At 44.0% G+C, this 25,871-nt stretch overlaps 1 protein-coding gene across 1 annotated transcript in view; it reads left to right on the top strand.

Annotated features, from left to right (window-relative positions):
* The window catches only part of LOC146833096 (A.superbus venom factor 1-like), a 663,114-nt gene that overhangs the window by 628,523 nt on the left and 8,720 nt on the right, over window positions 1-25,871 (top strand). The window contains exon 39 of the mRNA XM_085600729.1: window positions 3,140-3,223. Within this exon, the coding sequence (XP_085456855.1) occupies window positions 3,140-3,223 (84 nt within the window). The remainder of the gene's footprint in view (window positions 1-3,139; window positions 3,224-25,871) is intronic.

Raw genomic sequence — 25,871 nt, 5'->3', positions numbered from 1 at the left:
GGTCTGTTGTGAGGCCCCTTCCCCTGAACTCTCTTGTCTGTCCCCAGGTCCTGACCCTCCCCTCTATCGTCCATGGTCCTTTGTGCATGCCCCTGCACCCTCCTTCTTGCCCATCATAGCCATTGTGCTGCCACTAACCCTCCCACTTGCCATACATGGTCTTCTGTGCTGCCACGGCCCCTCCCACCTTCCCTGTGTGGTCAGCTAGCTGCCCCTGAACCCCTCCCACCTTCCCTCCATGGTCTGTGTGTATGCCATCATAGTCTCACTGTTGCTCTCCATGGTGTGTCTTGCTTCTAGTGCCCATCCTGCCTGACCTCCATGGTCATCTTGCTGCTCCTGCCCTGCCCCCTTGCCCCCAGCCCTCTGTTTCCAAGTGCAGACCCCTATTCCCTCCCTCCTGACTTGTCTGTTCCATTGTAATGCCCCTGATCCATCCCTCCTGCCCTTTATGGTCTGTTATGCTGCAGCTTTCTCTCCTGTCTGTCCATTATGGTCAGCCAGCTACCGTTGCCTCTTCCCCTCTGTTCTCTGTTGTACATGTGCATGGTCCTGTCCCCTCCCTATTGCTTTCTATGGATTGTTGTGCTGCACTCCTGTCCCGCATGCCCTGTGTGGTGTATTGTGCTGCTGCAAACCCTGATGCCTGCCCTGTAGGGTCAGTTTGGTGCACCACTCCATGTCCCTCCTGTCCTCTGTTATCCGACTCCATGTCCCTACCCCAATTCCTTCTGCCTTCCATAATCCAATATACCATTCTTTTGAACATTTTGAACTTGGTAAGAGGGAGATTTTGAAAAACAACTGGGGTATTGATTTCCCCTTTGAGTTACATTGAAAAAGAGGAGATTGTAGACAGGAGACAGATCAAATAAAGCCCATTTGAGCTTAAAAACATTGTATGTTTCCTGGCTGAATCGGGTCTGTTGGCATGTATGGTTGTACTACCACTGCCTCTTTCTTCTGTCCACAATGGTCTATTATATTGCCACAGCCTCTCTTGCCAGTCCTGTATTGTTGGTTTGTTGCCCCTGCCCCCCTTTCCACTGCCCTCCATAGTCTGTTGTGCTGCCACTGCCCTTCCTGCCTGCTCAGTGTGGTCAAATTGTTGCCTCTGCACCCTCCTACCTGCCTTCAATTTTCAGAGTCCGTGCCCCTGGCCTCTGCCTCTCAGCAGTATCCTAATGAACAATTAGATTGCTAACGTACTATATTTATTACAAAAGTGTGGAATGCCTGACGTCATCTTGATGTAATCAAAACTGTAATATCTAGAGCATTTCCTTTAGAAATTACATATATTAGAGGGTCATATTTGCATCAAAATTATGGTTAGTGCTCTAAAAAACTAAAATGAGGACATATTTTCTGAGTTTTCAAATAGCGACAAAGCACTTTTAAATTATTTGTTATCTTTATGTTTTTTTATCCAGTTGACCACTTGATGAAATGTTGCACTTAGGGGAGAGGATATGGTGTTACTTCCAGAGCTGCAGACTTTGCAACTGGGGAACCAGGTTGGAGTTTCTGCTTCAGCTCGCCATTCTGTGATTTTGGTCAAATCACTTAATCTCCCCATGTCTACAACCAAAATGAATTTGTTCTTGTGTGATGTAACCTATGCTCATGTAAAGCACTCCAATACCTGACAAGTCTGCACTATATAAAACTGCAAAAACACAAAAAATAAAGTGCTTTGCACACTTCTGTCATTGGGCTACATGTGGGCTACATCTGGGTGATATTTGTGCTGCATGTGGGCTCTTTTGTCTCTGGTGGCCATCTTGGGAGACTTATTTGTTATGAAGTTTCCTAATTTCCTCATTTACTGCAGTCTCCTCAGTAGGAAATACTTTCAGTTTTTTACTTTGGTTCCATCAAGAAGGCATTCAGATGTGTCACACGTTTGCCATAAATTCTGAATGTTAGCACTCTACTTGCTCATTAGAGCACTGTAGTAAAGCTACTGCTCACCAGGGAAGCCTGCTGCTGGTATTCAAAGTGCATGTTTCAGGCTGCATGTCAGAATTTTTTAATGAAATAGAAAAGGATTTGAGCAGTCAAAATGTGCCCTAATTTTTCTTTCTGCAGCACTAATCATAATTTCTATGGCAAAATGAACCCCCTCATTTTGCTATCATGTATATTGGTCCCAAGATGGCTGCCAACACTTCTTGGATGAAGTGCTGACAGCCAATCAGATCTCACGATGAGATGTGTGGTTAGGCTCTGCCCAGATATATATGTGATTTTACTTTTGATTTTCTCAGGAACTACCAAACGGATTTACACCATTTAACCAAAAGGCACGACTCTGAACCAAGGGCTACCTTTTTGCCAAATTTGGTATAATTCCGTTCAGCAATTCGGGCTGTAGCTGCGACTAAAGGTTCCTATGGAAAATTGCATGGGGAAAACACGTTTTGGGACCCCCCTTTTTTCTTGGCCCCCGCTTGATAAATCACCCCGAAACTTTCAGGATAGGAGCAGACCGGAGTTGGCCAAAAGTTTTGAAAATTTCGCGAAGATTCCTCAACCGACGCCAACGGTTTTGGGAATAGAATGTTGCGGATTTCCTATGGAAAATAGGTCCTAACTATAACTACCTACTGGCGACCGCCAGTAGGTAATATATATATATATACCTTAAGTTATGTAGTATTTATGTATATTTTCATATTTACAGAGTCCTTGTCTCTATGATCTCAGAGGTAGACTCGTTTGTAAATGTGCCCCACTTAACACTTGTTGGCTGGGGCTCCTTAAACCTGTGAGAAGAGAGTGGCATTAGGATTCGCTGATGGTGTCAAATCAAACCAATTTAAAATATAATCAGCAAACTTAGTACCATTGACTAATGATGTCACAGGGTCGGTATTCTGTCGAACTTGGTTCCTGAAGAAAACTTTGATAATGTTTGCAAGAACCTCACGTTCGATACAAATACAGCAATGGAAGAATTAAGGGTCCATGACACACAATTTAAACTGAAGCAATCAGAGTAGATTTCCAAAATGATCCTCTAGCCAGAAGCACGTATCACGTATTGGCGAATCATTTGCTCAGCTTGGCCTCTTGGATGGTCCAGGATTTCTGTCAAGACCAAGATCTGTAATGAATGTACTTTTTTTTGTTATAGTGTACAAGGCTAACCTCACGAGATCTGAGAAGACAGACAACTATGACAACTACATGATGTCCATTACAAACGTCATAAAACCAGGTAATTAAATCACACTGCCCTTTCAAGGGAACTATAAAACACTTAACATCCACCTATATGCTTTTATACTTTGAACATCAACCCGCTTAATGGTCGTATCCCTGAAATTGATGAGTACTCACTTTGGTGATGTTTCCTCTCGCTGTTTTATTTTTTCGTTTGGCATTATTTTCAAAGAGTTTTGTTACGTTGTTGCAAAATGTGAAACAGCAAACATTAAAGAAGTATCAGTTTATTCTGTTTTAGGGCATGTGAAAGATGATTGGAGGTCAAAACTAAAGACCTTCATCATAGTACTATGTTGTTACAATGTCTGCATTTGCTACATGCTTGCTCGGATAGGTGATGAGGAGGTGATGGTTTCTAACAAGGAGTTAAGTCACTCATCTGCAACCCTACGTTGAAACGGAGCTTAAGGAAGAGACTGTCTTCAAAATACCCTTTTAATTATTTCTTTTGAACAGAAAGCAATACAAGAACTGTGGTTTAGACATGCAGCAGCCTAATTAAACTGGAATTTTACACTGCCACCCTATGAGAGGAGACTGCTCCAGTGTTTCAGATTGCATTAGTTGTACCTAGTAAAGCATGTTTATTCCACAGCTATCTAAATAAGGGTCTTAATGTTTAGCCTCTGTGTACTAAGACTTGCCAGGAAAGTGGGCAAGTTGTATTCAAATTTAATGAAGAAATCTAAAGGGATTTCAAGTAAACAACTTTTCATTCTCCATCATATTCCCTACTTATGTCCAAGCACTAAGTGAGTTATCTGCACTCTTGCACACCATTCGGCGAGTGGTGGAATTATTTTCCAGATCGAGCAATGCGAGACAACAGGAACAATACGAGGCTTCACAATGCTAGCTGATGAGCACGAGCAAGATTTGGTGTCCCCCAGCATGATTTCCGGTCGCTAGGAGGACTTCCCAGGATAATTTATGAACATGGGCGGTCACTGGCGGTCGCTTTAGGAAAGTGCCCTTTTTGACATGGTCACCCGACCTTTTGCCTGGAATTTGATTTGATTTCAATGGGAAGTGCACTAGGTTCCTGCTAACCAAGTCAATAGTGCCAGATATCTTTCCCAAAATTGTGCAATTGTACCCCAATTGACAATACCTTTAGCACCCCGTTAAGTCCCTAGTAAATGGTACCTATGCTACCTCAGGCAAGGAGGCTAAAGATAGTCCTTATGGGCTGCAGCACAAATTGTGCCACCCTGAAGACCCCTCATCAAGCACATACAGACTGTCACTGCAGGCTGCATTTCTTGGTGCAGACCAAAGTGAAAACACCACATGGCATACATCCCTGGGTAATCAACAGTATTACGAGGTGGGGCGTCATCTCGTCCCAACCAATTGCACTGCTGAATTGTGCCATGTTGGCTATGTTTTTATTTCCTCAATAGTCCATGTAATCCATTTAATCAAACTCTTTTACTCCTCTCCTCACTAGAATGTCGAATGTTTTGATTCACACGCGGTTGTATGTGCCATTTTTCAAAGTTTCTTCTGTTCAAACTGTGCCCCTCCGGACCTCTCGTAAGAACACGAGTGATGCATAGTTCATTAAAAAGGCAGTGTTTATTCGATGCACCCAATGCATTTCGGGCTGGGAAGCCCTTCGTCAGGGGTCACTACAAATCACAATGAAACAATATCCAATTGTTACTTCAAATCGTAATGTTTTAAATAATATACAATTAATTACAATGCCAATTTACGTTGCAATCTGTCTGACTATACCCACAATCAGCCTAAATGACGATAGTAATATTAAAACACCGCTATATCGTTTGCTCAGCGCTCCAATGTTATAAACACAACATGACCCAACTACGTCTATCTGTTAATTTAGTTCACATATAACAAACCCTTCCTTCCACTTGTTGCCAATGTCTCTATATCTCACATGCTTTCGTGTGTCCCCATGCTTTCCCTTCTGCCCTCCCTCCTCTCCTTTCTCGTGAACATCAAACCCAATGATTTTTGCAAAAAACCTATCCTAACACTTAAGTTCCCTCGTTCTCTTTCCCCCTTCCACTCTAAACTTTCATATACATTCATAACTACCACCCGCACAAGCCATCATTCACGATATTACCCGAAACCCACTGTTTTTTGCAAAAAGCCTATCCTAACACTTAAGTTACCTCCTTCTTTTTCCCCCTTCCGCTCTATACTTTCATATACATTCATAGCTACCGCCCGTGCAAGCCCTCATTCACGATATTACCCGCACAATCTCATTCTCGAGCATTCACAACTCTCCCACTAAACATCATTCACACTCTTTATCTCCTTTCTCCACTGAATAGACATAACAACTTGTCCCATACCTGCCACAAGTTATTGCAATCATGGATCTTCATCTCCATTTGGAAGGAGAAGGAAACGTTAGTCTTTCCCGTGTTACCTCCCACTTTTAACCAAATCAGACATCCATAGTGCCACCCGATTGGCCCGTTATTTGGCTTTTCCCGCCATCCGCTTCGTGAACATTAGTACTAATTAGATGCAAACACTCCATCTCCCATAATGCACTGTTCTTGTAAAACTCTTTAGAGCTTGTCACAACCATGTTTACTATTATACGCGAGGTATTTCTAATTTAAATAAAAATTGTAAAAACATGATTATGTCTGTTGTTAAAGTTCATAGCATAATCAAAAAACACAGTCTGTTTTAATGAACCGAGATGTTTAAGCCGTCCGTGTAGATCCATCGACTTCACCTTGCTTTTGCTTCTTACTCCATTTAACAATTGGCGGGTGCTTTCCTATGAAAGGGCATCATCAATCAATGTAGGTTACGAAAATAGGATGCACACCTATTATGTTCAACGTTGTCCAAATTTCTCAAAATATTCCCAGAATGCGTGCAGACTGGTAAGGTGTCATGCCCAAACAACACCTGAATAATCAACAGTATTACGAGGTGGGGCGTCATCTCGTCCCAACCAATTGCACTGCTGAATTGTGCCATGTTGGCTATGTTTTTATTTCCTCAATAGTCCATGTAATCCATTTAATCAAACTCTTTTACTCCTCTCCTCACTAGAATGTCGAATGTTTTGATTCACACGCGGTTGTATGTGCCATTTTTCAAAGTTTCTTCTGTTCAAACTGTGCCCCTCCGGACCTCTCGTAAGAACACGAGTGATGCATAGTTCATTAAAAAGGCAGTGTTTATTCGATGCACCCAATGCATTTCGGGCTGGGAAGCCCTTCGTCAGGGGTCACTACAAATCACAATGAAACAATATCCAATTGTTACTTCAAATCGTAATGTTTTAAATAATATACAATTAATTACAATGCCAATTTACGTTGCAATCTGTCTGACTATACCCACAATCAGCCTAAATGACGATAGTAATATTAAAACACCGCTATATCGTTTGCTCAGCGCTCCAATGTTATAAACACAACATGACCCAACTACGTCTATCTGTTAATTTAGTTCACATATAACAAACCCTTCCTTCCACTTGTTGCCAATGTCTCTATATCTCACATGCTTTCGTGTGTCCCCATGCTTTCCCTTCTGCCCTCCCTCCTCTCCTTTCTCGTGAACATCAAACCCAATGATTTTTGCAAAAAACCTATCCTAACACTTAAGTTCCCTCGTTCTCTTTCCCCCTTCCACTCTAAACTTTCATATACATTCATAACTACCACCCGCACAAGCCATCATTCACGATATTACCCGAAACCCACTGTTTTTTGCAAAAAGCCTATCCTAACACTTAAGTTACCTCCTTCTTTTTCCCCCTTCCGCTCTATACTTTCATATACATTCATAGCTACCGCCCGTGCAAGCCCTCATTCACGATATTACCCGCACAATCTCATTCTCGAGCATTCACAACTCTCCCACTAAACATCATTCACACTCTTTATCTCCTTTCTCCACTGAATAGACATAACAACTTGTCCCATACCTGCCACAAGTTATTGCAATCATGGATCTTCATCTCCATTTGGAAGGAGAAGGAAACGTTAGTCTTTCCCGTGTTACCTCCCACTTTTAACCAAATCAGACATCCATAGTGCCACCCGATTGGCCCGTTATTTGGCTTTTCCCGCCATCCGCTTCGTGAACATTAGTACTAATTAGATGCAAACACTCCATCTCCCATAATGCACTGTTCTTGTAAAACTCTTTAGAGCTTGTCACAACCATGTTTACTATTATACGCGAGGTATTTCTAATTTAAATAAAAATTGTAAAAACATGATTATGTCTGTTGTTAAAGTTCATAGCATAATCAAAAAACACAGTCTGTTTTAATGAACCGAGATGTTTAAGCCGTCCGTGTAGATCCATCGACTTCACCTTGCTTTTGCTTCTTACTCCATTTAACAATTGGCGGGTGCTTTCCTATGAAAGGGCATCATCAATCAATGTAGGTTACGGGAGATGATGTTTAGTGGGAGAGTTGTGAATGCTCGAGAATGAGATTGTGCGGGTAATATCGTGAATGAGGGCTTGCACGGGCGGTAGCTATGAATGTATATGAAAGTATAGAGCGGAAGGGGGAAAAAGAAGGAGGTAACTTAAGTGTTAGGATAGGCTTTTTGCAAAAAACAGTGGGTTTCGGGTAATATCGTGAATGATGGCTTGTGCGGGTGGTAGTTATGAATGTATATGAAAGTTTAGAGTGGAAGGGGGAAAGAGAACGAGGGAACTTAAGTGTTAGGATAGGTTTTTTGCAAAAATCATTGGGTTTGATGTTCACGAGAAAGGAGAGGAGGGAGGGCAGAAGGGAAAGCATGGGGACACACGAAAGCATGTGAGATATAGAGACATTGGCAACAAGTGGAAGGAAGGGTTTGTTATATGTGAACTAAATTAACAGATAGACGTAGTTGGGTCATGTTGTGTTTATAACATTGGAGCGCTGAGCAAACGATATAGCGGTGTTTTAATATTACTATCGTCATTTAGGCTGATTGTGGGTATAGTCAGACAGATTGCAACGTAAATTGGCATTGTAATTAATTGTATATTATTTAAAACATTACGATTTGAAGTAACAATTGGATATTGTTTCATTGTGATTTGTAGTGACCCCTGACGAAGGGCTTCCCAGCCCGAAATGCATTGGGTGCATCGAATAAACACTGCCTTTTTAATGAACTATGCATCACTCGTGTTCTTACGAGAGGTCCGGAGGGGCACAGTTTGAACAGAAGAAACTTTGAAAAATGGCACATACAACCGCGTGTGAATCAAAACATTCGACATTCTAGTGAGGAGAGGAGTAAAAGAGTTTGATTAAATGGATTACATGGACTATTGAGGAAATAAAAACATAGCCAACATGGCACAATTCAGCAGTGCAATTGGTTGGGACGAGATGACGCCCCACCTCGTAATACTGTTGATTATTCAGGTGTTGTTTGGGCATGACACCTTACCAGTCTGCACGCATTCTGGGAATATTTTGAGAAATTTGGACAACGTTGAACATAATAGGTGTGCATCCTATTTTCGTAACCTACATTGATTGATGATGCCCTTTCATAGGAAAGCACCCGCCAATTGTTAAATGGAGTAAGAAGCAAAAGCAAGGTGAAGTCGATGGATCTACACGGACGGCTTAAACATCTCGGTTCATTAAAACAGACTGTGTTTTTTGATTATGCTATGAACTTTAACAACAGACATAATCATGTTTTTACAATTTTTATTTAAATTAGAAATACCTCGCGTATAATAGTAAACATGGTTGTGACAAGCTCTAAAGAGTTTTACAAGAACAGTGCATTATGGGAGATGGAGTGTTTGCATCTAATTAGTACTAATGTTCACGAAGCGGATGGCGGGAAAAGCCAAATAACGGGCCAATCGGGTGGCACTATGGATGTCTGATTTGGTTAAAAGTGGGAGGTAACACGGGAAAGACTAACGTTTCCTTCTCCTTCCAAATGGAGATGAAGATCCATGATTGCAATAACTTGTGGCAGGTATGGGACAAGTTGTTATGTCTATTCAGTGGAGAAAGGAGATAAAGAGTGTGAATGATGTTTAGTGGGAGAGTTGTGAATGCTCGAGAATGAGATTGTGCGGGTAATATCGTGAATGAGGGCTTGCACGGGCGGTAGCTATGAATGTATATGAAAGTATAGAGCGGAAGGGGGAAAAAGAAGGAGGTAACTTAAGTGTTAGGATAGGCTTTTTGCAAAAAACAGTGGGTTTCGGGTAATATCGTGAATGATGGCTTGTGCGGGTGGTAGTTATGAATGTATATGAAAGTTTAGAGTGGAAGGGGGAAAGAGAACGAGGGAACTTAAGTGTTAGGATAGGTTTTTTGCAAAAATCATTGGGTTTGATGTTCACGAGAAAGGAGAGGAGGGAGGGCAGAAGGGAAAGCATGGGGACACACGAAAGCATGTGAGATATAGAGACATTGGCAACAAGTGGAAGGAAGGGTTTGTTATATGTGAACTAAATTAACAGATAGACGTAGTTGGGTCATGTTGTGTTTATAACATTGGAGCGCTGAGCAAACGATATAGCGGTGTTTTAATATTACTATCGTCATTTAGGCTGATTGTGGGTATAGTCAGACAGATTGCAACGTAAATTGGCATTGTAATTAATTGTATATTATTTAAAACATTACGATTTGAAGTAACAATTGGATATTGTTTCATTGTGATTTGTAGTGACCCCTGACGAAGGGCTTCCCAGCCCGAAATGCATTGGGTGCATCGAATAAACACTGCCTTTTTAATGAACTATGCATCACTCGTGTTCTTACGAGAGGTCCGGAGGGGCACAGTTTGAACAGAAGAAACTTTGAAAAATGGCACATACAACCGCGTGTGAATCAAAACATTCGACATTCTAGTGAGGAGAGGAGTAAAAGAGTTTGATTAAATGGATTACATGGACTATTGAGGAAATAAAAACATAGCCAACATGGCACAATTCAGCAGTGCAATTGGTTGGGACGAGATGACGCCCCACCTCGTAATACTGTTGATTATTCAGGTGTTGTTTGGGCATGACACCTTACCAGTCTGCACGCATTCTGGGAATATTTTGAGAAATTTGGACAACGTTGAACATAATAGGTGTGCATCCTATTTTCGTAACCTACATACATCCCTGGGTGCCATGGCCACAGACACTGCATGCAGTATAGGTAGGTCACCCCTACAGCAGGCCTCACAGTCCCAAGGCAGGGTGCACTATATTACAGGTGAGGACATGTCTTTGATCCCTTTTCTCAAAATAATGCCCACCTCCTCTTCTTGCTGCAGTCTCAGAAAATGGGTTTAATGGTCTCTCCCTTTTTAAAAGCCAAGCTAGAGATCTGCTCGACTTGTTGCCCTCCCTGTAAAGCCTTAACAGTGTACTTATCAAGCCTGTCCCAAGTATCCTGTGTTAAGCATCTAGGAGATACTCTGCCCTCCCTGGGTCTAAAACTACATCCTGGTCAAAGCGCCACACCTCAGGCTCCATCTTACGGAGTTCGTATTCTAGCATTGACCCGCACAATCTGAGATATACACTCCCCCTTCAAAGCAACTTTGTAGGCATCCCATTCCCTAGCCCTAGTTTACACTGCATTACTACTGGTAGCAACAAAATATGTCATAAAGTCCATAATATGAGACACAAACATGGGTTCCTCTGAGCTTTAAGTCATAGCTGCCGCAAGAAGACCCTCACAAACAGGTCACTGTAGTCAGGATAATTTCAAGTCTGCTGTAGGATTTTGTGAGTCAGGGAGGGAGTGGCATGAAAACTGCTGTGCTGATGGGCTCTTAAATGTCAGCCAATCACATGTCTAGCAGAATCTGTTATAATATTGCTACCATTCCTGGTTGTCTTGCCTCCCTAGGTGACTGTCTTTCCAATTAGCCATGGAGCATACAATTAAAAGTTGCAAGCCCAGAGAAAACATGTATGCTATGAGGGGCTATCAAATGTATAATGTGGAAAAATTCCTTATTGTTTGTGTCAGGTGCATACATGTGCAGCATGCAGATATCTATACCATCCAATATGCCTCGCAACAACAATATCTGCCCATAGAGTCTGAAATAGTCATCTCACATTGAAACGGAACCCTGGTAGAAATCCATATCAGCACTACCCAAAAATAAGAGAAATAACAGGCTGCTACGATATGTCTGCTCTACTTCTTATGCAGTTTATTAATCTCCGGCCTCAAAAGGTGCATTTCCTGCAATAATACAGTTTGAGCACCCCACTTCTTAAGTTAAGCATACGTGTGATAAAGTTTGGGGGTAATGATTTAAGCCTCTAACACTACAAAAGATGAATTACCCATCTGTCATATTTAGATTTCAGGAAATTTGGGCAATGCAGGGGCAGCACGTGCAACCCTGGCACGAAAGAAACGTGGCCCTCAAAAAGGGGAGCAGGGAGGTTAGGTGGTGTTTTGGTAGTCACCAGCCAGGAATACAACAGAAACAGAAACCCAACAAAAATTCACAACATTCCAATCCCAACACACCCCACCCTCTCTAAGGTTAAATGCAAAAGGAATCTGTGGCATCCATTGAATGGTTGTGCGACTCACTCCATCTTCACCGGGTGGCTCTGAACACAACCCTCCCACTCACTACAATAACTCCTCAACAAAGGCAACCTAATGAGGAACGTATGCAGGCGAGTCAAGAACAGTACAGTGCCTCCCATTGCCAGACACACCATACTGCTCCACAGACCTAGCCTAATTCCTACACTAGGCAACTACTTTCATTTATCTGTCCGCCACTCTGACTGTGACTGGTATCAATAAATTATGGGCATGGCATGCAGGAGCAGGAGAATAGGAAACCCAACATTACTTAAAACACTAGATTTATCCCATCTTCAAATCTAGGGAAATAGCTCTGTAACACCATCTTATTATCACCAGTACACTACATCACTATGCATTTTATTTTTTAACATGAGTGCAATGCTCACCTACACATGATGATTGTATGGAACAATGGACAATCCTCATTTTCACCATGTAACGCTTTCCCAGTCTTGAGCAAGTCTCAGGCCTGTGCGTCACTGGAGGCAAAACACGTGTTGGCTGCCAGAAGTTCTTCAAAGACAACATATTTTTAAATAAATGAATGAGTTCGTCACATGAAGAAGAAAAAAGTGTGTTCACGGCATGTGAGCTGTAGATCACATGCTGTGCATATATCTCCTGTGTAGGAAAGTGGGTTTCTGTTGCAGTAACCCCCCCACTTTTTGCCAGACTACGGATGCACTTTTACTGGAGGTGCCCTGGGTCCCTGCCAATCAGGTTCCCAGGGCCTGTGTACTTTCTCCAAAACTAACCCAATTGGCATCTCTGGCCATAGGTCAGTCCCTGGTAAATGGTACCACAGGTACCCAGGGCATTGTGACCAGAGAAGTCCTCTAAGGGCTGCAGCACTTATTGTGCCACCCTTAGAGGTCCTGTACCACTACACTCACACTGCCTTTGCAGGCTGCATGCTATGGTGCAGAACAAAGTGAAGAGTCGACATGGCATACATCTCTGTGTGCCATGCCTACAACCCACTGCCCTGGCATAGGCCAGGCACCCCTCTAGCTGGGTGCACTATACCAGTGGTGAGGGTACAGGTGCATGAGCCCTGTACACCTACAATGTCTAAGTCCATTGCTAGACATTGTAAGTGCAGTGCTGCCATTAAGAGTATATGGTGCTGGGAGTTTGTCACTACAAACTCCACAGCACCATAATGGCTACACTGAAAACTGAGAAGTTTGATATCAAACTTCTCAGCACAGTAAACCCACACTGATGCCAGTGTGGGATTTAATGAAAAATGCACACAGAGGGCATCTTAGAGATGCCCCCTGAAAACGAACCCACCACTAGTGTCCAAGCTGAGTTGCTGCTTTCAGCTGACACCACCAGACATGTTTCTGGACCCCTGGGTCGAGAGCCTGCTGCTCTCTGGGGCCTGAAACAATGCACATCCTGGGACGAGGTGCCAAGCCTCCTCCCTCAGGATGGGCAGGGTTCACGAAGGGGAAGCTTCAAAGGCTTGCCGCCTTTGTGAGCTTCCCCAGGCCAATTGCTGCTTTCAGCAACTGGTCCCCACTGGTTCTGACCCCCACCTTGGGCGGGAGAACTGGCAGGAAAAACAAGTGAGGAAGAGAGGTGTGCCCACCTCTGCCAACTCCACCCATCAGGTGGGGGAGGCGAGGTGAAGCACAACTCTCAGTCCACACCATCTTGAAGATGGGGGACTCAGCCAACCAGGGACAGACCCATGCCCCCCACCTACTGGAGGGTGGCATAATAGGGGGTGTACCCCCCCAGGGAACGGACCCATTGCTCACTGCCTTTTACCTACCTGTAACCCCCTTAATCTAGTATTTAGGGGCACCCCTGAACCTTGCTTCCTCAGATCCAGACAAGAAACCACAGCAAAAAGAAGAACCGAACAGCCGTGCAGCAGCTAACAAGAGGAAGACGCCCACTGACTTGGCCCCAGCCCTACTGCGCTGTCTCCCCCTCGAACCTGCTCCTCCAAAGTCCCGGTGTGTCCTGCAGCCAGCAACCTTAAAAACCCCAGAGGACCTGCCTGCCTTCACTTCCAAAGACTGCTTCTCCCTTGAACACCGGAATTGTTCAACTGCAACCTCTGGCTCCGGCCGTATACCGCGAATCCGCCCCGCTCTGCACCCGCCATCCCCGGCCTGAGCTCGAGTGGGCAAACACCATGAGGAGGTCCCCCCGGCGATCCTGACCCGAGATCCAGCGACCCCTGACCTGCTTCAAGCCTCCAGCCGACGCCTGCAGCCTAAATCCAGAAGGCCCCCTAACCGCAACCAGGAGCTGGTAAGACGATCTGACCCCAAAAGGTACCTCTGCACCCGACGCCCCACGGCCTTGTGTGCCCAAACCAACTGTGCCTAACTAACCACTAACTTCCCAACTTACCTCTCGAAGTGGTGGTCGCACCCAGAAGACCTTCATCTTCCTGCCTGCAGTGCTTTTGCAAACCGGAGATTCTCCATTGAAACCAACAGGTCGCCCAACGTCAGGAAATGTCCCAGAGTAGTATCTAGGTATACTACTCTGTGTAAGCCTAGTAATCTCTGTAAACTGGTCCTAGGATGCTTGTTTCCAGTCCAGGGAGGACCTGGCTTGGCAGTTCGGGCTGGACTGTTCCCATGAGGCACAGGGTCAAGACTGATTTGCATATGGCTGGGTTGAAACTGGAACGGCATGGTGAGCAAAAAAACGATGGATTTAGGCCCAGATCTCTGTACTTGGGTGAATGTATGACATTGTTCTGCATTCTGTCCATCAACTGTTTTTGCATTTGTCACCCCGAGTGGGAAGGGTATGCCCAGACGTGGGTCCCGTGCTCTCCATGCCACTGGAATCAAGCTATCCTGGCTGAAGATGGGTGAAACCCTGAAACCGGTCCTAGGATGCTTGTTTCCAGTTCAGGGAGGACCTGGCTTGGCAGTTCGGGCTGGACTGTTCCCATGAAGCACAGGGTCAAGACTGATTTGCATATGGCTGGGTTCAAACTGGAACGGCATGGTGAGCAAAAAAATGATGGATTTAGGCCCAGATCTCTGTACTGGGGTGAATTTATGACATTGTTCTGCATTCTGTCCATCAACTGTTGTTTTTGCAATAGCCATAAGAAAGCGTTGAAGAAGAAATAAAGAGAAAAGGTAATCCCTCAGATCCAAGACACATTTGAGCCGAGGACTGAGAACTCGAAGAAACCAGCAATGACGCTGAAATCTTCAATGCCGGACAGCAGACTGAAGACCAAGGAGCTATATGGATCCAAGTCAAGGTAACCAATAGAGGTAAGCCGTCGAAACCAGCTTCCACCTCGAAAGCGGATCAAAGGCATGGGAGGAAGACGGAGAAAGTCAGCTTAATGAAGTCCGCAAAGACGGGGTCCACAGCGACACCAAAATGCTACTTAGCATCAATGCCAAAACATCGAGGTATCCGATCTCAATGTCTGAAAATTCCTTGGCTGTGACGTTGAAACAAAGAAGCTTGTCAGAATTCGATGAAGAAAGAAATGTAGAACAGAAAAGAAAGCAACTCTGAACTCAAAGCCTTAATTAAAAAGATGAGGAAATTCAATGACTCCCTACAGCAGTACAGAATTGCACTCAAAAAACAAGTTGAAGTAGAAGAAAAAGAGGAGCTGGAACACACTGCTACCACAGAGCTGCAGAAAGAGCTGAAAAAGAAGACCTTTCACACATAGGGGAAGCAACAGATGGCTGGCGAGACATTTATGCAGATAGGGGGTGGAGTCTTACCCATCAAACCCATTACCACCAGACAACTCTGCATACAAGGCAGTAGTAAAGAGGGTTGCAAGCACTTTTAGAGTGCAACTGGAGGAATAACTATCAGAGCCATGTTTCCTCCTTGAGAGACCATTACCTGAAAAAAGAGAAACTGATATCTCCCAATGTTCCAAGCAGGCTGGATCATGGCAGGGAGGCATTTAGGAAACCAGCTGTGGCTAATGCAATAACCCCAAGGGTAGAGGAGAAAAATCGCTTCTCATCAAAGAAACCACCTCACATCATGGGGAACGTGGCAGTGGATTTCCTCGGTTCACTGACAAAATACCAACGTCACTAATATTGTCCTACAAAATTATAGACACCAAGATATCGCCCACAAAATTATCGACATCCTATCCTTATAAAGTAAATGACAAAAATATTGAAACAAAAATATTGATGTCACTAATATCATTGTCAAAAATATTGTTATTTTCTATATATATAAACATAAATAATAAACATTAACCCCTTCGCCGCGGCAGGAATTCCGCCGCGGCGCTGGGGGGGGGTTTGGGGGCACTGCGGTGGCGCCGTGCTCATGACGGAACCACTCCGTCATGAGTCACGGTTGAGCTGTGCTTATGATGGAGTGGTTCCGTCACGACTCCGCCCACTGCGCTAATCGCCCGCACAGGCGGGGAATTAGCGCCGCGTGGGCGGAGCGGCCGCCAACGGCCGCAGCATGACGGAACCACTCCGTCATGAGCACATGGCGCCCATGGCTCATGACGGAGTGGTTCCGTCAAGAGCACGGAACGGGTTAAATATATTTAGAAGTAACAGTAATATAATATAAATTCCATGTATTTCATTAATTTAAGAAAATATATAAGTATCCTACTTATTTAAAAAAATGAAACACACATATATATTAATATATCCACAATGCCAAGTTGCCCATTGTGAGGAAGCCCACACGACTCCGTACCCTCATGCAGTGAGGTCGCAGCATGCTCCTGATTCCCAGACTGGCACAACAAAACTCCTAGGGCTCTACGCGTTTCGGAAATGAATCCTTGTTCACGAGCCTGATGGAAAACCACAACAGCAAAGAAAGTTTGAAACAACTGCTCTTTATTGAAAAACAGACCCCGCCCATCTGAGCTGGATCTTCCGCATGCACAGGTGTGTGCCGTGTTGCATGATGGTATTGGCAGTCCAAACTTATCGATACAACCCAAGTGGGTGATGCTGTTGTTACAAAATACTGTCCAAATATTCCCCAAGTGGGTAATGTCATCTGGAAATACAGCGCCCGCTGCATTACACCGAACACTCACTGGCGAGCGGAATCGTCCTTTGAGCAGCACTGGTCTGTCACGCACCGCAGGTCCGCACAACCACAGCGGGGCTTCCTCGCAACTTGGGCCAAGCCGCCAATACATCCACAATGCCAAGTTGCCCATGGTGAGGAAGCCCACACGACTCCGTACACTCATGCAGTGAGGTCGCAGCATGCTCCTGATTCCTAGACTGGCACAACAAAACTCCTAGGGCTCTACGCGTTTCGGAAATGAATCCTTGTTCACGAGCCTGATGGAAAACCACAACAGCAAAGAAAGTTTGAAACGACTGCTCTTTATTGAAAACAGACCCCGCCCATCTGAGCTGGATCTTCCGCATGCACAGGTGTGTGCCGTGTTGCATGAATATATATATTCCAAATAATATCAAGCATTTAAAGAACATACCAATCTATTTATAAATAAAAAAAAATTATTTGCTAAGAATAAATTACATATTAAAAACAGTACGATTTATATTATACTTTTAACTACACAAAAACATAGCAATGTAAATTGAATTAATAAGAACTAAACTATAACATTTCACAAATGATATATATTGTATAGCCACTGTAATCTATAAACCAGTACAAAAAAATTAAACTCAGAAAAAGTGCAAATTACTATTCCCTCTACAGTAAATGCAACAATAGGGAGAGCGTTGAATAGCACAGCGGTAAAATGTACTATTCCCACTACACTCAGTGCCGCAGCAGGTAAAGTGTTGGATGTGGAGTGGAAAAATGTATTATTCACACTCCACTTAGTGCAACAGTAGGGAAGTGTTGGATTGCGTAGGGGTAAAATGTACTATTCCCACTACAGTCAATGCAGCAGTAGAGAAAGTGTTGGATTGTGAAGGGGTAAAATTTACTATTCCCACTCCAATAAGTGCAACAGTGGGGAAAGTGTCAGATTATGGAGGGGTTACATTTACTATTCCTACTCCACACATTACAACAGTAGGGAAAGTGTTGGATTGCGGAGGGGTAACATTTACTATTCACTCTCCAGTCTGTGCAACAATAGGGAAAGTGTTGGAATGTGGAGGGGTTAAATTTACTATTCCCAATCCAGGCAGTGCAACAGTAGGGAAAGTGTTGGATTGTGGAAGGGTAAAATCTACTATTTCCCCTACACTCTGTGCAAAATTACTCACACAATATTCACTTTAAAAAAACACATTTTAAAAACCTTAATAAATAACAAAATGTTCAAATATTTCAATGCTAACGTTATATATACAAATTACATCAAATCAAATCACAGAAAGCTTTATTTGATTGTTTGAACAGACAATCATAAAAGCACAGTAAGAAAATACATTACACTGTTCGTAGATTAAAAAAACATATGAAATTTACATAGACTCCGGCGCAGGAGATTAAAACAGTATTAAACCAGCAAAAGCCCTCAATTCAGCTAAAATGATTAAATAATCCTATGTTTCCTTTGAATCAAGACTTTTTTCAGAAAAATTGTTATCTTAAAAACATTATGTTCATTGTCTAAGTATTATAATAACAGAAAAGCATGTCGACATTGGCGAAGCCCCGACTGGTTTAATATGGGTAATAGGAGGGAGCTCCTGGCAGCAGAATAGAACCTTCAAAAGAGAGTAACATGAATCGTAGATTGTGGGGAAATATTGTCAGAAGGACAGGGTTGGAGGTCTTGAGACCAGTCATTTTTTGTGGGGAAAGTGACCAATCTATGAAATGCTCCCAGCCTAAATCAGGTCAGTAGGAACCTATCATAAGCACCCGGTACAAAGGTTAAATAGGGTTGAATGTTAAAAGTAGTTAAAACCATCTGATTGTGCAGAACTGTGGGTTTTAAAATCCCAGCTGACATTCTAATACTGTCCAGGAGCATGATGCCCTCTTTCCTTAGTTCCTTCCTCGATATTGCCCTGATGGAACTAGGATTGATAAAATACTCTAAATGGCCAAAATCTTTAAAGAAATTACGAACATATCTTAGCCATGGAATCCTCATCAAGTCTTCCAGTTTTAAAATATCTTAGAGGAAATCTCTGTTCAAATTGGCCTCATCATTAGTCCAGAGCCTGTGCCATAATAGCACAGGCTCAAGCCTAATTAAATCAGAGATGAAAGGGAGTCCTAACTCCGCATGACAAATGCACGCGGAGGAACTATTCGGGATAGATAAAATATATCTTAGAAAGGAATTTCCTACTCTCTGGCTAGAGAGCAGATCAACAAACCCCCAGACACCACTCCCATAGACTGCCGCTGAGACACACTTTACTTTGTAGATTTTAATGAGCTCCTCAGGAGGACTTTTGCCCAGTTTTCTGGCAAAGCCAGTTAAAGCAGCTGTGGTACGTAAAAGTGCCAGTTTTTTTGCTACAACTGCTTGTGCCCAGGTGTCATTATGGGCAAAGAGGATGCCCAAATATGAAAATGTTTTGGTAACCCCAATCTTATGCCACAAACATATCCTTAGGTTTCTTAACACCGTGGCCACAGCGCATGATAAAGGTTTTGGATGAGTTTACTCTTAAACCTAACTCATTCCTAAAAAGGGAGAAACTATCCAAAACACGCTGAAGGCCCAACTGTGTACGAGACATCAGCACCGCGTCGTCTGCGTACAAGAGGGCTGGGATTGGGCGGCCAGTCCATTTATATACAAGTTAAAAAGGAAAGGGACCAGGACACAACCCTGCCTAACTCCATTCCTAATCGGAAAGGCGTCCGAACACTCGCCCTTCAGACCACTGCGCACGCGTGCCTTAGCATCTCTATAAAAACGTTTAAGAAAATAAATAATATTTACATCAACCCCCATAACTTTTAAAATTGAGCATAATTTGGTGTGGACCACACAGTCAAAAGCGGCTGTGAGAACCAAAAATGCTAAGAATAAGTTCCCTTTCTTGGCCCTTGTATAGTTCTCCACCAAGAGGGACAAATCAATGCCCTGCTCTACAGTCCCCAGACCGGCTCGAAAGCCATATTGCAGGTCTGATAGGACAGAATTCTCTTCGGCCCAGTCCTGAAGACGCTCCAATATTATTCTACTCACTACCTTCGTTATGGCATCCAACAGGGAAATTGGCCTGTAGCACCTCGGGTCTTGCCTGTCCCCCTTTTAAAATATGGGCACAATAGTGGAAACTACCCAGGTGGGTAGAAAATTAGTGCTACAGCTAGCATTAAGCACCTGTACTAATAGGGGCCCCCAGAGAGCAATATTTGATTTAAATATATCAACGGGGACCCCGTCTGGCCCGGGAGCCTTGCCACCCTGGCTTGCATAGAGAGCCCGCTCCAGTTCCTCTAGATTAATTCCTTATTTAATAAGGGATAGTTTGGGCCATAAACCTCCTGGACATGATTATCAGTCGTATCGGAGTTTCCCTCACCAGTGTATACTTGAGCAAAATGCTTAATCCACTGTTCCTCGGTTATGGCAATCTCAATTGACAGGCCAGCCTCGCTAGATAAAGAAGGAGCCCTAAATGCCTTCCAAAACGCCGCACTATCTTTAGCTACCGAGGCCGAATGTAATGCCTCCCATGCCTCCTTCTTCAATGTAACTTTTCTATCCCTTAGTGCTTGTTTGTATGCCCCTCTAGCTGACCTTATATCAAGCATATTTCTAGGGGTTTTATGTGGCTGTTTTTTTTAGCTGACAGTATGCTTGAGTACACCCCGTATCAAACCACCCATGCTTGGTTCCATTACTCTTTTTGTGTCTAATAAGGGACTCATTTATGGTGTTAGTTATTACAAGAAATGACACTAGAATATGGTCAGGGGCAGCTTTTTCACTCAAGCAGGTTTCTATGTCTAACTTACATTTACCCACCACTGTTTTTATCAGCTTTACTTGATCTATCATAGCCCAACGAAGGGAGTACCCATTGGTACTCCCAATGGCTATATTTTCTAACAACTGATCGCTGTTGTTAATAGATCTGAAAGTTTTATTGGAGGGTAATGAAATAGCCAGACAGAGCGGGAAATGATCACTAAGTGAATTCTCTGAGACAAAGAAGGAGTGAAGATTATGTGCATGATTACTTGAGGTTAAAACATAATCAATAGTAGAGCAAAGTCCTCTACCATTGAATGTCCAAGGCATAGGAGCAGGTGTTGGGCAAAGTTCATTTGCAAAGCCCAGGTCAAAACTGAAAATAAGCTCATTTAACTGCTCCCCCAAAGCAGTATGCCTGAAGTGAGATGAACCTGCTCCTTCTTCTCTTAAGGCTCCGCATAAATTGTCCCCAGGGTTATCACATAACATACAATTAAAATCCCCTACCAGTATTAACATAACGTCTTTTGTCTTACTTTTACCTGCTAGTTTCAACGATTGCGACATATTTGTTATAACAGTACCAATTTTTCCTGGGGAAACATTATTATAAAAATTAACCAGGACTATAGAGCAAGTTATATCTAGATCCATTTTGACTAATTGATGGTAATCGTCATTGGCAAGCATCGTTATTTTATTTGTGTTCATGCTGCTCGAAATATAAATACACACACCACCCTTAGCCCTGCCACTCTGACCATCTACTGCTGGAATGTGAGAGGTCCTATACCCGTTCAAATGGATCGCCTCCTTGGTCCATGTCTCCTGAAAACACATGATCTCAAACTAGGAAATAAATTCGCACCACAGTTGGTTATTTAGCTTGGAACAGATACCAGCAATATTCCATGAAACTATATTGCACAAAGATGGTTTACTATCAGCGAGACAATTGTTGGGGTGGGTTACCACCCCCGTTAAGTCCTTCTTTGGATATCTAGATGGAGGAGGGGCATTTGGAGTGCCATGGGGATCTACCCGAACCTCATTTATTGAGTCCATAAATTCTCGTGCCTCACCTCTGTTACTACTGATAAGATCCTCATTTAGATCAATAGATGGAGGGAAAACATTTGAAATACCCTGGGAATCAACCTGAATCTCCATCTTTGAGTCCCTAGGCCCTTGAACCTCATGGCACCTGAAGTCCTAGAGTTTGGCTGCCTTAATCTACCGCCAGACTGCGTGAGTATCATCAAAGAGGCTAGACGTCCTACCACAAGATCCTGCTATGCAGCAAAGTGGAAACGGTTTGTGATATACTGTACTAATAACCACATCAACCCACCTGATGCTTCGGTTCAAAACATTATATGTTATTTGTTACATCTACAAAGTTCGAATTTAGCGCACACATCCATATGCTTACATTTGGCTGCAATAGCTGCATACCTCCAAAATAGGCAACATCTATCTCTTTCGAGTGCCTGTTATCAAAGCCTTTATGGAGGGACTCAAAAGAGTCACTCCCGCAAGACATCCACCTGCTCCAGTGTGGAATCTCAACATTGTTCTCACCAGACTAATGGGTCCACCATTTGAGCGATTGCACAGATGTGAACTGCAATTTCTTCCATGAAAAGTTGCTTTCCTAATTGCTGTCACATCACTCAGAAGAGTGGGTGAGCTTCAGGCATTAACTGTAGAAGAACCTTTGTTACAAAAAAAACAAAATAAGGTGGCTCTTCGGACCAATCCTAAATTCCTTCCTAAAGTCATTTCTGCTTTTCATATCAATCAGTCTGTTGAGTTACCTGTGTTCTTCCCTCAACCAGATTCAGTGGCAGAACGTGCCCTACCCACATTAAATTTGAAGAGAGCACTGCTTTATTACATAGAAAGGACAAAACTTTTCCGTAACATATCAACTATTTGTCGCTTTTGCTGCATCACACAAAGGCAATCCCATATCAAAATCATGTATTGAAAGGTGGATAGTCAGGTGCATTCAAATATGCTATGCAAAAGCAAAACGAAAGTTAACAGTTCCCCCTAGAGCACACTCTACACGCAAACTGGGGGCTTCTATGGCATTCTTAGCAAATGTACCCATAGATGACATATGCAAAGCTGCAACATGGTCTACACCTCACACATTCACAAAACACTATTGTGTAGATGTGCTAGCAAGACAGCAAGCTAGGGTGGGCCAAGCAGTTTTACGTACACTATTTCAGACCACTGCAACAGCTACAGGTAAGCCACCACTTTGGAAGATAAGTGCTCTGTAGTCTATCTATGGCATATGATCTGCAGCTCATATGCCTCGAACGGAAAATGCTTCTTACCCAGTATGCATCTGTTCTTGGCATATAGAGCTGTAGAATCATATGCGCCCACCCGCCTTCCCGGGTAGCTATACCTGTTGCAGTGATATCTTACATAGATACATACATTCATGGACATCTCCTTTTACTACTCTTACTAACTCCATTATCACCCTCTGTGGGAAAACTATCAAACAATGGAGTCAATGCCCATGCGCACTATCACCAAAAGGAGGAGTCACCTACCTAGTGACTGGAAAGACTTCTTAGTAGAAAAACAAAGTGCCAACACTAGATGGCGATCTATGCATAGCATATGACTCTACAGCTCTATATGCCAAGAACAGTTGCATACTGGGTAAGTAGCATTTTCATTCTCCTGGGCCCGCACTGTGAAACATACTCTGCTGCAGAAGCAGGGCACCCCGCTTGGATGCGAAGGCTTCAGAAGATGGCCTCAGAAGCTCTGCATAGCGTGTTTTGAAGGGCCCCAGGGGCACATTGAGGGGGCTAGAGGAGGCATTGGTGGTTGCACCTCTCACAATTGGAGATGTGTTCTTCCATTGAGGCCCCTGCTCGTGCGACGACTGATCAATTGGCTGGAGACTGGTACAGTATCCATGATACTTGACACAAGGCTCTGTTAGAAAGCCACGCTGCAGCTGGTCCCCTGGCTATGGAAGTGGTTCAAGCCAGGCCATGGTGCGGCTTGCTGCCCGGGACTGGCTGAGGTGGAGTAATGCATCTGGTGCAGCCCTGCTCTATGGACTGTACCTACTCTCATCTGCAGTGGGTGGCAGTGCAAGATCGTCCATCGCTGTCTGCTCGTGCTGCCCTACAGTGTCACTTTCAGGGGGTCTGGGGGATCATACCCACCAATGTCGCCAGAAGAGTCATTCGTGAATGCTAGCATGATTGCGGTTTCCCCATGACCAAAGACAAGCCTCCCAATGCGACAGCCAAGCAAAGCAGTCTTGAGACATTTTCAAGCATTGGCGTTTTGGCTCCGGACTCGAGCGGGCCTACGGGTTCTGGCCCAGACAACACATCGCTACAGATGGCCATTACACAGTCCCGGGATATGTTTAACACTAAGATAAGCATGGTTGTCTCCGATGTCACCCTGCTTTGCCAGGATTTCCGGAATGTGGTGGAGGGGAGGGGATCACCAAAGCTGAAACTAGGGTGTCAGGAATCGAGTACTCGGTGGTGGCCCTACAGCAGAAAAGCAACACTCTAACAGGCGTGATGAAGGAACTGGCGGCACAGGTGAAAGACACCAAGGGCCGCGCTCATATCAATAACCTGTGATTTGACAGCTTCCCTGAGGGGTGAGAGGGCCCCTCCATTGGTAAGTTTCTGATGCAATGGCTTTGATCTATAATACCCACAGGATCACTCTCTGCATGCTTTGTGGTGGAGAGGGGCCACAGAGCACTAGTGAAGAAACCCCCTCCAGAGGCAAGGCCTCAACAGGTGATCGTCAAAATCCTCAACTACATGGATAGGGACACTGTCCTTAAATATGCACGGAGGAACTGCCAAGCCAGATCATCCCTGGACTGGAAACAAGCATCCTGGGACCAGTTTTAGGGCACCACCTTTCATCAGCCAGGCTAGCTTGAATCTAGTGGTGCAGGGAAGACCTCGCTTGGCAGTCTGGAATGGACTGTTCCCATGAGAAACAGGGTCAAAACTGATATGCATATGGCTGGGTCTAAACTGGGGTGGTATGGTGAGCAAACAAATGATGGATTTAACCCAGATCTCTTGACTGGGGGTGAATGTATGATTTATTCAGCATTCCGTTCATAATTTGTTTGCATAGCACTTTTTGCAATAAGTGGGATGGGTATGCCTAGACCTGGGTCTCTTGCTCACTGTGCCGCTAGATTAAAGCTAGCCTGGCTGATGAGGGGTATTACCCCGAAACTGGTCCTAGGATGCTGGTTTCCAGTCCTGGGAGGACCTGGAGTGGCAGTTCAGGCTGGACTGTTCACAGGAGGAACAGGGTCCCAGAAAAACAAACTACACAAAAACAAAAACCTGTCAGTTTACAGTTCCTCCACCATGCCACACACATAGGAGGCAGACTAAAATATTTCCTTTAAAAATAGAATGACATAACATCAGACAAATGGATTTTAAACATAATAAAGTACAGATACTGCAAAGAGCTAGCAAAACAACCTCCAAACAGGAGACCAAAACAAAAGATATATTCAAAAGCAGAATTATCTCATCTATTCCAAGACGTGCGGGAACTTCAAGGGAAACATGCAAAAGAGCAAGTACCACACATGTAGAATATACTCCGTAGTTCTTTTCCTTAATTCCTAATTACAAAGGTAGACAGAACATTACGCCCAATATTAGACCTAAGGTTTCTAAAAAACATTATAAAGACTCAAGGATTCATGATGACTACACTGCAAAAGGTGATACCTCAATTGCAAGAAGGAGATTACATGGCTACCATAGACTTAAAGGATGCATACCTATACATCCCTATAAACAAAAAACACAAGAGGCTTCAGAAAAAACCACAGTATGGAAACCGCCCTCCTCGCTGCAACAGACGACATCCGCACCCTACTGGACAAAGGAGAAACAGCATCCCTCATCCTCCTCGACCTCTCAGCGGCGTTCGACACAGTCTCTCACCGCACCCTAATACGCAGACTCGACGACGCAGGGATCCAAGACAAGGCCCTCAACTGGATCCGCTCTTTCCTCTCCGGCAGAACGCAGCGGGTCAGACTCCCCTCTTTCCTCTCTAACCCTACACCTAACACCTGCGGAGTCCCCCATGGGTCCTCCCTCAGCCCTACACTCTTCAACGTCTACATGGCTCCGCTCGCCCCCATTGTCAGAACCTACGGACTCAACATTGTGTCGTACGCAG

This window comes from Triturus cristatus, chromosome 4_2, assembly GCF_964204655.1.
Source record: "Triturus cristatus chromosome 4_2, aTriCri1.1, whole genome shotgun sequence".
Classification (NCBI taxonomy): domain Eukaryota; kingdom Metazoa; phylum Chordata; class Amphibia; order Caudata; family Salamandridae; genus Triturus; species Triturus cristatus.
Note: the sequence above shows the minus strand (reverse complement) of the source record. Positions and strands in the feature narration are given on the sequence as shown.